The sequence below is a fragment of the Phyllostomus hastatus genome, unplaced genomic scaffold (genome assembly GCF_019186645.2).
Source record: "Phyllostomus hastatus isolate PE091 unplaced genomic scaffold, TTU_PhHast_1.1 phas_contig_495, whole genome shotgun sequence".
Classification (NCBI taxonomy): domain Eukaryota; kingdom Metazoa; phylum Chordata; class Mammalia; order Chiroptera; family Phyllostomidae; genus Phyllostomus; species Phyllostomus hastatus.
This window is the reverse complement of record NW_025333895.1, coordinates 5,714,487-5,728,957: the sequence shown is the minus strand read 5'-3', so window position 1 is coordinate 5,728,957 and position 14,471 is coordinate 5,714,487. Positions and strand designations below refer to the sequence as shown.

General features: G+C 46.8%; 1 protein-coding gene across 1 annotated transcript in view; it reads right to left on the bottom strand.

Annotated features, from left to right (window-relative positions):
- The window catches only part of GPR107 (G protein-coupled receptor 107), a 49,001-nt gene extending 36,796 nt beyond the window's left edge, over positions 1-12,205 (bottom strand). Inside the window, exon 1 of the mRNA XM_045845951.1 lies at positions 12,037-12,205. Coding sequence (XP_045701907.1) covers positions 12,037-12,177 — 141 coding nt within the window. The 5' untranslated portion in view covers positions 12,178-12,205. The remainder of the gene's footprint in view (positions 1-12,036) is intronic.
- Between the last annotated feature and the right edge of the window lie 2,266 nt (positions 12,206-14,471).

The following is a 14,471-nucleotide window of genomic DNA, read 5'->3' as shown; positions in this document are numbered from 1 at the left end:
CGCTTCCTCTATCAGGAAAAGACAAGGGTGCCCACTCTCACCACTCCTGTTCAGCACCGTACTGGAAGTAATTAGGCAAGAAAAAGAAGAAAGAGGCATCCAAATGGAAGAGGAAGAAGTAAAACTGTCTTTGTTCGAAGATAAAAAACATTCAAGACGCCACCAAAAAATTTCGAATAAAGAAATTCAGCCCTGGCTGGTGTAGCTCAGTGGACTGAGCATGGGCTGCAAACCGGATGGTCGCTGGTTCGATTCCAGGTCAGGGCACATGCCTGGGTTGCGGGCCAGGTCCCTAGTGGCAGGTGTTTGAGAGGCAACCACATGTTGATGCTTCTCTCCTTCTCTCCCTCCCATCCCCTCTCTCTAAAAATAAATAAATAAATTATAAAAAAAAGAGAAACAAATTCAGTAAAGTTTCAGGATATAAATATCAACACACAAAAATCAATGACATTTCTATACAATAAAATACCTGAAAGAGAAATAAAGAAAATCTCATTTACAATATTATCAAAAACAAAAAGAGACTCCGAAATAAATTTAACCAGGTGAAAAAAAACTATATGCTGAAAACTACAAAAATATTGATGAAAGGAATGAAGACACAAATAAATAGAAAAGTAATCTGTGTTCACTGATTGGAAGAATATTGTTAAAATGTCCATACTGTCCAAAGCAATCTACACATTCAATGCAATCCCTATAGAAACTTCAATGGTATTTTTCACAGAAAGAGAAGAAATCCTCAGTCATATGGAACCACCAAAAATTGCATTAGCCAAAGCAATCATGAGTAAGAGGAACAAGCTGAAAGCAACGCATTGCTTGATTTCAAAATACACTATAAATCTACAGTAATCAAAACTGTATGGTACTGGCATAAAAACAGACATAAAGACCAATGATTTGACTTCATTCCTTCCTTCTTTCCTTCCTCCCTCCCTCCTCTTTCCTTCCTTCCTTCCCTTCTTTCTTTGATTTTTTTCATTCACGCATGCATTCATTCATTCATTTATAGAGAGAAGGGAAAGGAGTGAGAAAGAGAGGGAGAGAAACATCAATTGGTTGCCTCTTACACTAGGACCGAACCTGCAACCCAGGCATGTGCCCTGACCAGGAATTGAACTGGTGACCTTTCGCTTTGCGGGACAATGTCCAACCAACTGAGCCACACCAGTCAGGGTGACTGGTCGGTCACCCAGTGATTTCCAACCAGTGTGCCCCAGAACACTAGTGTTCTGCTATAAGAGGCATACTGGTGTGCCACAAGAATTTTTAAAACGTGCAATACCTATTTATTTAGTCAAGGGCACTGACTTAATTTCCCTTAAATTGTCAAAGAGAAAGCATGACAACAGCCAATACAACAATAGCTGTCCAGTGTGAATAAATACAAATTATACCTGTTTTTTGGCAGATCGGCAAAAAATATATTCTTTAGTGTGCCACAGAATTTTGGTGTTTACGCGTGCCATGGAAAGAAAAAAGACGGGAAATCGCTGGCGCAGGGCAACGGGACTGGACAGAGAGCCCAGAAGCCAGTCCCACATTCACAGCCAGCCAACCTCCGACAGAGGCACCGGAGCACGCAGTGAGGAAAGAACACTCCCTTCAGTAAGCCGTGTCAGGAAAACTGGACATGCACACGCCTGAAATGAAACTGACCCTTACCCCACACCGTATACCAAAATCAACTCAGAAGGGATTAAGGATTCAAATATAAGATCTGAAATGGCAACACCACTTGAAAAAGCTTCTTGACATTGGTCCAAGCAATGATTTTGCGGATAGAAAAAAGCACAGGTAACGAAAGCAAAAATAAAAAAAAATGGGACTGCACCAAACTGAAAAACTTCTGCAGAGCAGAGGAAACAACGCAGCGAAGAGACGACCTATGGGATGAGAAAAAATACCTGAAAACTGTGCAATCTGATAAAGGGTTAATATCCAAAACACAGAAGGAACTCAACTCAATAGCAAGAAAACAAATACCTTATTTTTTGAACTATAAGATGCACCCCCCCATTTGGGAGGAAAACTGGGGTGCGTCCTATAGTCCAAGTGTCGCTTACCTGGCTCACGGCGGGGGGGGGGCGGTGGAGCGGGGTCACAGTTTATTTAATATTTTACCACATTTTTTGCTCCAAAATTTTTTCCCCTATTTTCCTCCTCTAAAACCTAGGTGCATCTTATGGTCCTAAAAATACAGTAAACCTGACTTAAAAATGGGCAAAGCATCTGAATAGACATTTCTTAAAAGACATACAAATGACTCACAAGTATGTGAAAAGTCGTTCAACATCACTCATCATGAAGGAAAGGCACCTCACACCTGTTAGAATGGCTATTATCAAAAAGTCAAAAAACAAGCATTTATGAGAATATGGAGAAAGGAAACCCTTATACACTGTTGATGAGAATGAAATTTGGAACAGCTGTTACAGAAAACAGTATGTAGGTCCCTCAAGAAATTAAAAGTAGAACTACCATATGATCCAGAAATCCCACTTCTGGGCATCCACCCAAAAGCAATAAAATCACTATCTCAAAAAGATGGCTGTACCCCACGTTCACTGCAGCGCCACCCGCAGCAGCCCGGACACCAGCACCACCTGGGTGGCCGTCCAGGGACGAACAAGGAAACATGCGCGTGCACACACACACACGAAGGGTTACTCAGCCTCACAGAGCAGGAGCCCTTATCACCTGTGACAGGGACGACACTGGAAGACGTTAAGCTGAGTGAGGTAGGCCAGGCACAGGAAGGTAAACACTGCGTGCCCCGACCTGCATGTGGAATGGAAAGACCTCAGGTCCTCGGAGGCGGAGAACAGAACGGTGGTTACCGAGGGCGGGGTGGGAGAGGGCCGTGCGGGGAGACGGGGGTGCCGGTCAAGGGCACGGAGTCTCAGGCCGGGTCGGTGTGGCTCAGCGCCAGAGGCCACGGGCCAGGGTTTCTCTCCCTCCCTCCCTTTCTCCCTCCCTTCCCCTTTCTCTAAAAATAAGTCAATGAAAATCTCATTTAAAAAAGGGTACAAAGTTTCAGATACGCAGCATGAATAATTTCTTAGATCTAACATACACCACAGCAACCACAGTTAACAATATTGTACTGTACACTTAAAATTTGCTTAGAGAAGTCTTCATTGTCCTCACCAAAGAAGAAGGCAGCCGTGTGAGGAGATGGACGTGTGAACTGCTGGACTGTGCTAATCATCCCGCCATGTACACGTATATCCAACTATCACACTGTGTGTCTTAAATGCAACTTTTATTTGTTAATTATACCTCAATAAAGTTGGAAAAATATAAAGAAAAAAGATTAAAAAAGGAAAAAAAAGCTGGAAAAATATTAAGTGTGAACAGCAGAATCCAAACTATATATAGTAAGAGCTAAATTTTTTTAAAGTGAAAAGGCTAAATATTTACACTTATTTATTCATTTATAACAGATCTGAAAGAAATTCATTAAATATGAAAAGATTAGTTACCAATGGGATAGTAACAATTCCCTCTTTAGACTTTTTTATATTTTCTAAGTTTCTAACAAATGACCAAAAACCAATCTTTTTTAAATGTATTACCAGTTGCCAGTAATACATGGAAGAGCTTCACCTACCTGTGTCCCATCCCCACTTAAGTTACAATGTCACCATTTCTAATGGATGCAGAGAAGTGACTTTGTACCTGGGTGGGCAAAAGTAGGTAGACAATTGTTTGTATGGAAAATAGTACAATTAATAATACAAGAATAAACTCTCACGTGCTCACAGCTGCCAACCTACTCTTGCCCACTCCTGTATATCTCACTATACAAACTACAGGCATACAGAAATCTTAAGACTAAAAATGGGACAGCCAAGTCATACATTCTAATTACTCATTCACTTTGATTCAATTTAATGTAAATAAATCAATATTTAGAAAACACCACTAATGGCTGAGGCCCAAAGAATGAAAAAGACTCATCGCTGGCTGGTGTGGCTCAGTGGGTTGAGCGACGGCCTGTGAGCCAAAGGGTTGCGGGTTCAATTCCCGGCAGGGCGCGTGCTGGGTTGCAGGCCAGGTCCCCAGCTGGGGGCGTGGGAGAGGCATATGGCAGACGTTTCTCTCACACATTGGTGTTTCTCTCCCTTTCTCCCTCCTTTCCCCTCTCTCTGAAAATAAGTAAATAAAATTTTTTTAAAAAAAAGGAAGAAAGAAAAACACTCGGTCACAGAAAGAAGTCTCCAGCAGCCAGTCCTAAGTGTCCAGGGCCAAGAACCTCTCTTCCCACCCCGGGGAAGCCAGAGATCCGGGCACTCCGGGGCACACGCCCTGACCGCGCCAAGAGAGCGTCAGCCAGCATCGGGGACGGGTGGGCATGGGGGTGACAGAAGTGTCAGCACTCACATCTGCCCCTCCAGATGCGAGTGTCTCCTGGAAGGGGCACTCTCAGTTCCTCGACGGCAGACCAAAGGAGACGCGGGCGAGGAGGAGTTGCCCGAGTCGGGCGGGGAGGACAGTATCAGACACAACCCATCAGTGCCGCCGCCGCTGCATTTTCAGAGGCCGCCCCATCGCCTCCACACACAGCCCTGACACAGCAGCAATGTCTGTCTGCTTCGCCCGGAGTTCAGAGGGTGCCAGCGCTTGTTTTACTTGCTGCCACTCATTCTTATGACAACACTCTGAGACGGGGGTTATTATGCCCATTTTAGAGATAAAGAAACTGAGGCTCACAGTGATAAAACTTGCTTAAAAGCACAGTGTTAGTAGGTGCAGAGCCAGTATCCTAACCCGGGTTTGTTTAAGCCCCAACCCTGTGTTCTTAATCACCTTATATTTACTTTTACAACCAAATAAATGGTATATCTTTTGTTTGTTTTAAAAGATTTTTATTATAGAAAATTTCGAACAATCAACTCGTGGTCAATTTTGTCCTTTGAAACTCCTCCCCACCCCCAATCTCAAGTATTTAGAGACAATCCCAAATATCCTATGATTTCATCTATTACGATCTCAGTATGTATCTGATAAGGGCTTTAAAAAAAATAACCATAATAACAGGCTATATTCCTAATCGCAGTAAACTGCTTATCAAGTTAATTAAACAAGATTATTCATCCCCGAGAAGTCAAGGTTACACGAACATAAAATACAGAGCTGTTCCCAGGTATATATTTATATGGTTGGTTGTAAAAACTTGTAGTTTTTCCTGGCTTTCCTAAGTAGGCTTATATTATCTGAAATAAGTGGAAACATGAACGGCCCTAACATAATTACAATCTCCACGGCACTAATCCAAACAAGGAAATAAGCATTAGGTGGATGATGATGATGAAATCTGAATTAATGCACATCTGGTTTATCACAGAGCAAGGGTGGCACACACAAGGCCCACGGGCCAAATCAGCCCTCCGCCTGGTTTCATCTGGCCGGCTGGCACCCTGTTTCTCCCCCGGGGGCAGCACCGACCTCTCCCTTCACTGTGAAGGAGCAGTTCCATTTACAAGGTCCTGGAATTACCTCTAAAATTCTAAACCAAAATGACACCCAAAAAAGTTTACGTAAAATGCAGTTTCAGGTCTTAATTACGAGTGCAACGTTCTTCTCAGCCGCTCCCCGTTTTCTCTTGCACGCAACTTTCTGCCCACCACCGCGGATGCTTTACCGGCACTCAAGCACACACACACACACACACACACACACACACACACACACACAGCGAGAAGTCGGTCTGCACTGACGTGAGCTCTCTGACCGCTTCCGGCGGACAGAGAAAATCTGGAGAGAAAAGACCACGGCCGCTGACGTGAGGCCGGTGTGGTCTGGTGGACCCTGAGCGAGGGCAGTGGGTCTAGAACACGCCCACCGGGAGAGATCTGATGTACCTGCTTACGAACGTCACTACGCTGCTGAAGACGCTCTCTGACAGTCACTACTTGAGAACAGAGCTGCTGTGGAGGCAGCGCTTTGAAGTGCAGTTCACTCTAGGCTCTATCAGGTCCCCGGGGCTGGGGGGCTTGAACACAACAGGAAGTCCGGCTCTCCCAGTCTGGGGGCTGGGCGTCCCGAGGTGCAGGCACGACCGTCTCCCCCTGAGGGCTCCAGGGAAAAATTCCTCCTCGCCTCTTTTGAGCTTCTAGTGGTCGCTCCTAATCTCTGGTGTTCTTGGTTCGAGGCTGCGCCACTCCGTTCTGTCCTTTCGACTTCAGGTGGCCTCCTTCCCTCTGCATGTGCCTCCTCGTCACAGCGTAAGGACACAGGTCATGGTGGAATGAGGGCCGATCCTAACACAGTATGACTCAACCTTGACTACTCACATCTGCAAGACCAGGTCTGCAAGTGAGGCCACACTCTGAGGTTCTAGGTGGACACTAACCTTAGGGGACACTGGTCAACCCAGACACATACGCATGTTCTTGGTCATTCACAGAGGAGTGTCCCAGTGCTCAACCACCTGGTCCACGCGTACTTGTCATCACTCTCCAGCTGGAGAGATGCAAGAAAGGAAGACATTACCTGTTGTGCAGGCCAGGCAATGTTTCTCGACCCCGACTTTTTCCTCTCAGTTAAAAAAGAATGGCCGACGTGTTTACTATTCTGCACTGGGGAGAGAGAAACCAAAGCCAAAATCCACAACAGTAGCAGCAGGGGAAGGGGTGGGGGAGAGGGCAATAAAAGTGGAAAAAATATACAACAATCTTTGGACTGTTCCAGGGCTATTTCGTTAAGAAAATCAAAGATGTGATTATTCTGTCCCAGAATTCTCAGAAGACAGCAAACTGGCACAGGTGCCATCCAACAGGAGTCACTAAAGAAGGGCATGTTGTGTGTTTACAGACACACGCCAGAGAACAGATGTTCAACAGGTACTCGTACTTACAGGAGATGAAACCCCACAATGACCATAACAGATCACGGACACCGAGGTTAGGAGTCTCTCTTGTCCAAGGGGCCAGGCACTGGTGTCAGAGTGACCTCCAGAGCGCCGCGGACCCCCCTGCTCTGCCGCACGGAAGCACACAGGAAAATGCAGACCGCGAGGGCGGTCCAGACCGATCTGCGCGTCCACACTGGCTGGGCTCCCACAAAACGGGCACCTGCTGCCTCTGGCCACACGGACCAACCAAAAAGCAGCACGTGCTGGAGCCCATCCACGCCGTCTCACTCTCTGGGTTCAAAACAAGAAGAAGGGGTAATTCAGCTGTGCTAATGGAGCTTCACTCGGGAACTGCCCTTCCCATCCTGCAAAGTATGCCACACGGTCACCCCCCAACCCGATCCTTCCAGCGAGAGCGGGAGTGGGAGGGCAGGGGCACACGTCCACACTCCGAGGGCGAACGCGCATCCTGCTCGCCTTTCCTCCCCGACCCCTTAGTCACACGGGCAGTGAGAGGGCATCTTGCCCCTCCTGTTCCTGTCCTCCCACAGCCTCTGGGGCAGTGGCACCCACAGCCCCCTCTGCCAGCAACCAGTACCTCACCTCGCCCTCGCCCTCACACCTGCCCCTCGTGTACCCTCTAAGGAGCTTGGAGGTCTGTCCTCTCTTCTCCCTTCTCCCCAGCACCCTACTTTGGTCCCTAATCTCACACCTAGGATATCTGTCTATAACCTGGCTGGTCCCTTGCTTCCTCCAGTCTTGCCTCCTGATTGAGCTCCCAGAGAAATCTACCTAAAATGCAAATCTGCCCTGGCTGGTGGGGCTCAGTGGACTGAGTGCCAACCTGTGAACTGAAAGGTTGCTGGTTCAATTCCCGGCCAGGGCACACGTCTGGGTTGCAGGACAGGTCCCCGTTGGGGGGCGTGAGAGAGGCAACCAATCAATATGTCTCTTATGCATCGATGTTTCTCTCCCTATCTTTCTCCCTCCCTTCCCTTCTCTCTAAAAATAAATAAATAAAATCTTAAAAAAGAAACCCCAAAACTTCAGGGCTACCCAAAGCTGGACAACGGGGACTCGAATGCCTCCACATGTCGTAAAGGGCTGCCTCTCCACGTCTCTGCTCCGTACTCACCCTTTTTACGTACTGATTTCAGACAGAGAGTGGAAGAGGGGGGGAGTAGGAAGAAGGGCAGGGTGGGGCGTGGGGAGAGAGAGAAAGAAACACTGATTTGTGGTTCCACTTATTTATGGGTTTCTTGGTTGGTGCTAGAACGCACCCTGACTGGGGATGGAACCTGCAGCCCCGGTGTGCGGGGACGATGCTCTAACCACCTGAGCTACCCGGCCAGGGCTGCGCTTCACTCTTCGTCCAGCAGCATCAGGCCCAGTGGATGACTTCCTGCCACCGTGTTTAGGCGGGCCCCTTTAACTGGACCATTCTACTCTCTCCACATGCTTCTCTTGGCCAATTCCTTTCCTAACGTGTAAACTCTTTCTTGAAGCTTCAGCTCAGATGTTACCCCTCACAGGAAATCTTCCTTGTCTCATCCTGTCCTAAAGGGTTCAGGACTCCTTGCGTCCCCACAGACCCTGGGCATGTTGGCACAACATGTAGAACAGGGAACACTCAGGCCTGGCTGGGTGGCTCAACTGGCTGGAGCCTCATCCGGTGCACCAAAAGACTGTGGGTTCGATTCCCAGTCAGGGCACACCGAGGCTTCGGGTTTGATCTCCAGTCGGGGGCGTATACTGGAGGCAACCTATTGATGTTTCTCTCTCTCCCCTGTCCTCTTTTTCTCTAAAAAATAAAAATAAAAATTCAGCCCTGGTGGATAGGGCTCAGTGGGTTGGAGTATCCTCTCATAAACTGAAAGGTCGAGGGTTCCATTCCCAGTCAGGGGATATACCTACACTGCAGGTTGGGTCCCCTAGTCGGGGAGCTTGTACGAGAGGCAACTGATGGATGTTTCTCTCTCACAGAGATGTTTCCCTCCCTCCCTCTCACTCTCCGTCTCTTCTTCTCCCTCTCAAATCAATAAGCATACCATCCAGTGAGGATTAAAAAAGAAAATCAATAAACATATCCTTGGGTGAAGATAAAAAAAAGGGGGAGCCTTCATAAATTGCTAGGAATGTAAAATGGCACAGTCACTTTTACATGTATGTAAAAAAAGTAGTATGTAGTATGGCAGTTTATTAAAAAGTTAAATGTATATAGCCCTGGCTGGGGTGGCTCAGTGGATTGAGCGCCAGCCTGAAAACCAAAGGGTCACCGATTCAATTCCCAATCAGGGCACATGCCTGGGTTGTGGGCCAGGTCCCCAGTAGGAACCACGTGAAAGGCAACCACACTGACGTTTCTCTTTCTCCTCCCTTACCTTCTCTCTAAATAATTTAATTAATTAATTAATTGTAAAAGCAAAACACACAAACAAAAACCCAGACTCACAGGTACAGACGCAGGCTGCCCGGCGTAGAGTGGGGAGTGGCCGGGAGGGAGGGGAAGAGTGGTGGAACGAGGGAATTAAGTATAAACTTCCAGTTATAAAATAAAAAAGCCAGCGATGTAATGCACAGCACGGGGAATGCTAACTCTGTAAGGTTGTGGTGGTGACCAGAGTTGGTGTGATGACCACTCGCAACGTGTACAAATGTCAAATCACTATGCTGCACAGCTGAAACTAATGTGATGCTGTCTATCAATCATACCTCAAAAAATTAAATATAAACCCACCATATAACCCAGCAATTCTGCTCCGCCCCTAAGAATCACCCCCCAAAGTGAAAACATATGTCCCCACCAAGACTGACACGTGGACGCTGGTAGCAGCACCACTCACAATGACCAAAAATGGAAACCCCAATGTCCGTCAGCTGGTGAATGGCCAAGCAAAATGCAGTATATCCATACCATGAAATACTATCTAGCCATTAGAAGGAGTAAGTTGCTAATACATGATACAACATGAGTGAACCTCAAAGACATATGTAAGAGGAGCCAGACACAAAAAGACCACATACTCTGATTCCATTTACAGGAAATATGCAGAGAGGGCAAACCAACAGCGACAGAAAGCAGACTACCGGCTGCCTGAGGCTGCGGTGGGAATAATCGTATACCAGCACATGGAAGTGTTCTACGGCTGGATTGTGGTGACAGTTGTACAAGTTAATAACTTTATTAACACTGAATCGCACACTTAAAGTAGGCAATTTTTATGGTGTGCAAAATATACCTCGATAAAGTTATTTTAAAAAGGTAAGGTATCTACCCTGGCTGGTGTGGCTCAGTGGATTGAGCTCTAGCCTGTGAACCAAAAGGTTGCAAGTTCGATTCCCAGTCAGGGCACATGCCTGGGTTACGGGCCAAGTTTCCCAGTTGGGGGCATGAGACAACCAGTCTATGTTTCTCTCCACCCCTTCCCCTCTCTCTAAAAAGTAAATAAAATATTTTGCCCTAGCTGGTGTGGCTCAGTGGATCTCATGCCAGTCTATGTTTGGGTATGTGTTTGAAATTCTCTATGATAAGAAGTTTTTTAAAAGATCAGTGCATATTTCTGGTACGCAGTGACCTCTCTACATGTTATTCTTGCCAGCCTGGGTCTATAACCTGACCAAGTCTCCTGTTTCTTTCAGTCTCAAAGCAAAACAAGAAAATCTAATGTTGATGCTCACAGGCTCTATTCAGGTGATTTCCATTTGCTCGAGCAAGAAGTTAGAATCTACTTGAAGAGTACTTAAGCGACATATTGCAAAGATTAAAAACATTAAGTAACTTAGCACAATAGGGAGAAATCAATCACCAGAATTGTACCATTCAGTTTGCTTCTACCACTGAGGTTAGTATATTCTTGCAATCTGTGTATACCAATAGTCAATATTTACCTAATGATGTCACTCGATATTTTAATTCTAGAAATGTACCACACAAAGAGGACTGTGTTGGAAGCCAAGAGACATGATCCAGCATGTCCCATTATTAGCTTTGTCTCTAGTATTATTTAATCTAAGACTCAGGATCCTGAACTATAAAAGTAAAGAATTTTAAAGATCAGGTGTTCTGAACTTGGTGCCATAAGCCTGGGGGACAGGGCCTACAGACAAGCTTCGGGAGGACTGTAGAGCCCTACAAATTCCAAGAAAATTTTGCCTAAGCTTTTACTGGCACTTTTCCAGGGAGCGGTTCTACTGCTTCTACCAGATTCCCAAAAGGAGTCAAGACTCACCTAGCTCCCGGCAGTTGAGAACAGTTTTAATCAAGATAATTTTTATTTACAGACTCAAGAGTATGGTGTATGCATCTGGCCAGGCTTTTTAGCGGATTCTGTATTTTTTAAACTCTCCGTTCCCAAAATTTAAGTTAAGAGTTTTAATAAGACTAACTCTACAATCCCATGACTTCTTTGAAAACTGCATATTATGAACATCATATGCAAATATTTCAGTCATAACGATTTACTTTTCTATTCTCCAGATATATAACCTGCTGAACCGCCTGTTTTAGCTTTTGATGGCTTGTAGCTGCGAGTTACAAAGCTAGGTCCAAAGGATCATTCTAGGCCTATCATAAATCTCTTCCCTAAACAGGCAATGACAGGAGCGAAGGATAAAAAGGCCCTTTCATTAGATGCACATATTTTAATGCTCGGTCCTGTGTTTGAAGCGAAACTTGCAATTCCCCCTGGGGATCCCCACTTAGATCATCCAGAGAGCGCCGTAAGCCGAACCCGGAAACTGAAGCTAAGATTTCGCGTTATCTTCAAATCGCCAGGCACCAGGGGATGGAAGAGCGGACACCGCGGACCAGAGAAGTCGGAGACAAAAGTTGAAGCTGAGAAGGGAGGAAGAGGAGCTGGCCCCTGTCAGCGAGGAACCTGGGGAAGCCAGCAGGGATCGCGAGCGCGGCCTCCCGAGCCCTTAGGAGTTTCTCCGCAGTTCTCCCCTTCATTTCTGTCAGCTTGAATCTTGCTGTCCCTTCCAGACGGCGCGGGGTTCCCCGCCATCCCCACAGTTCCCAACACACCCCTATCTCAGAGAGGCCGCGCCGGGGGAAAAGGGTGGGGGGCAATCGCTCAGAGGGTCCCCGCTCCGGGCCAAAGTTGCCTCCAGCCCCGGGGGAGGGGCCTCGGCCTCCGCCCCCCGGCCGCGCCCCGGTCTGGCGGCTTTACCTTGAGCGCCAAATGGTGAACGCGGCCCAGGCCGGGCTCCGCCAGTAGCTGCAGCAACCCCAGTAGCGAAAGAAACCAGAAGCCCGCGACCCGCCGAGGACAGCTGGAGCCCGAGGGGCCGACGGGCGCCCGGGCGGCCATGTTTGTTCCAGCATCACCAGCTGCTTCCTCTCCCTATGATCACTTCCGGTTTAAAGGGCAGCGGCCGCCGGAAGGGCGCGGAGGCGGGCGTCTCGGAGGCTAACTGCGCGGTGTCTGTGGCCTTTCTCTTTGGACGAGTAGCTGGGCAAGTCGCCGAGGGCTCCTTCTTTCGGCCTCCCCTGTGCCGACCTTCGGTTTAACCAGAACAGGTGGAACGCGCAGATGGGGGGACTCTGTGACGGCTGTCATGGAAACAGTGCGGATAGCACCTACGACCCGGGGAGCTAGGAAAGCGACTTTGGGCCTGCGAGACCCCAAACCCCGGAGGGACCCCGGCTCTGGCAAGGGTGGGGATGTCTTAAAACCGGCTACAGCGCCTTGCCTGGCGCTTGATTGAACTGGTCACAGAAGCGGCGTGGACTCGGTGGGAAATACCGAGTTCCTGGCTTCTCATAGGTCCCTTGAATTGTTTTTGTTTTTGTTTTTTTTTAGACACTTCACACTCAAATTTCAAACGAAATCGTTGCAGTAATACGATGTATTAAGCCCTCACTAGGCATTTGGCTAGGCCTTTTGTATGCATTATTGCGTTTAGTCCTTGAAACAATCGAATGTGGTAGGAGGTAGGTGGTATTATCCCCAGTTTACCGGTAAGCAAACTGAGGCTCTGTTTGTTCCCAGTTAACCTGGGAACCACATGGCATCTTTTTAACTACTGTGCTGCCTCGTGCGATTTCAGCCGACCACTAGAGTCAGAGTGTCAACATTTTTTCTCTGCTTCTCATCGGTGGAAATTATGGGGAGAGTTTTTTTTTTTTTAATTTGTCGATTTTAGAGAAACATCAATTTCGTTCCAGTTAATGCATTCATTGGTTAATTCTTGTATGTGCCCTGACCCGGACAGGCCCGCCTGATGAGCACTCCAACCAGCAGAGCTACCTACCTGCTGGGACACCAAAGGCCATGAGGTCTTTTAGGAAAGGGTTCAGTAGTTGGTTCCCTCCTCTCACCGTTTTCATTAAGGAGCTATGGAAGACCATGCTTATTTAAGTTGTTAATGAACTAGCCAGATTTATTTAGTTTTCAGATTTTTTTTCCCAGCACACCACACACAAGTAATGCATGCGCTCTGTGTGAAGTCGTTGAAGCGAAAGAGGAGAAAATAAAAACCACCAGAAATTGTCAGTGTACTAGTGTATTTTATGACAGAATCAGATTCTTACAGTTTTTAACTGGAACTAGAAACTGAAATTAGGATGATATATTTTAATGGAGTTCAAGTGCTGCACTCAGGTTAAAAAAAAAACATTGGGAAAATATAGAATAGGGGTGGAGGGTGGGAGAAAGGGAGGGTCCTAGACTTTTTTTAGCTGAGTGCAATCTTAGTAATACTATTGTGAATCAATGAATTCTTCCCTTGAGTTAAAAGAAGAAGGCCCTGGCTGGCATAGCTCAGTGGATTGAGCGCGGGCTGCAAACCAAAGTGTCGCAGGTTCAATTCCCAGTCAGGGTACATGCCTGGGTTGCAGGCCATGACCCCCAGCAACCGCACATTGATGTTTCTCTTTCTCCCTCCCTTCCCTCTCTAAAAATATAAATAAATAAATAAATATTTTTTAAAAAAGAAGAAGGTGAAGCAAGCCCTGGCTGATGTGGCTCAGTGGCTTGAGCACCCGCTTGTGAACCAAAGGGTCACAGGTTCAATTCCTGGTCAGGGCACATGTCTGCGTTGTGGGCCAGGTTCCCCAGTTGGGGACATGCAGGAAGCAACTGATCAATGAATTCCTTGCATGTTGATATTTCTCTCCTCTTTCTCCCTCCTTTTCCCTCTCTTTAAGAAGTAAATAAATAAAATCTTTAAAGAAAAGCCTCATTTAAAAAGAACCCAATAACATACAAGCCCTGTCACACCCTCTGCAAGGACAAAAGTAGGCACTAAGGTGACTCCAGGAACACAGAATGGCAGTGTTTACTAGGTGGGGGAGAATATCCCTTCATTCTCAAACCTCTGATTTCTGACCATATATCACTAATATGTAAGCCTACATCTGAACAGACTTGTCATAGTGATAAAGAAGCTATTATTATGTGAGTCCACACAGCATAAATAATCAAATATATTTATTTAACAATTAAATTTGCCAAATATCCTGGCTGGCATAGCTCAGTGGATTGAGTGCAGGCTGCGAACCAAAGCGTCGCAGGTTCGATTCCCAGTCAGGGCACATGCCTGGGTTGCAGGCCATGGCCCCCAGCAACCGCACATTGATGTTTCTCTCTCTCTCTCTCCCTCC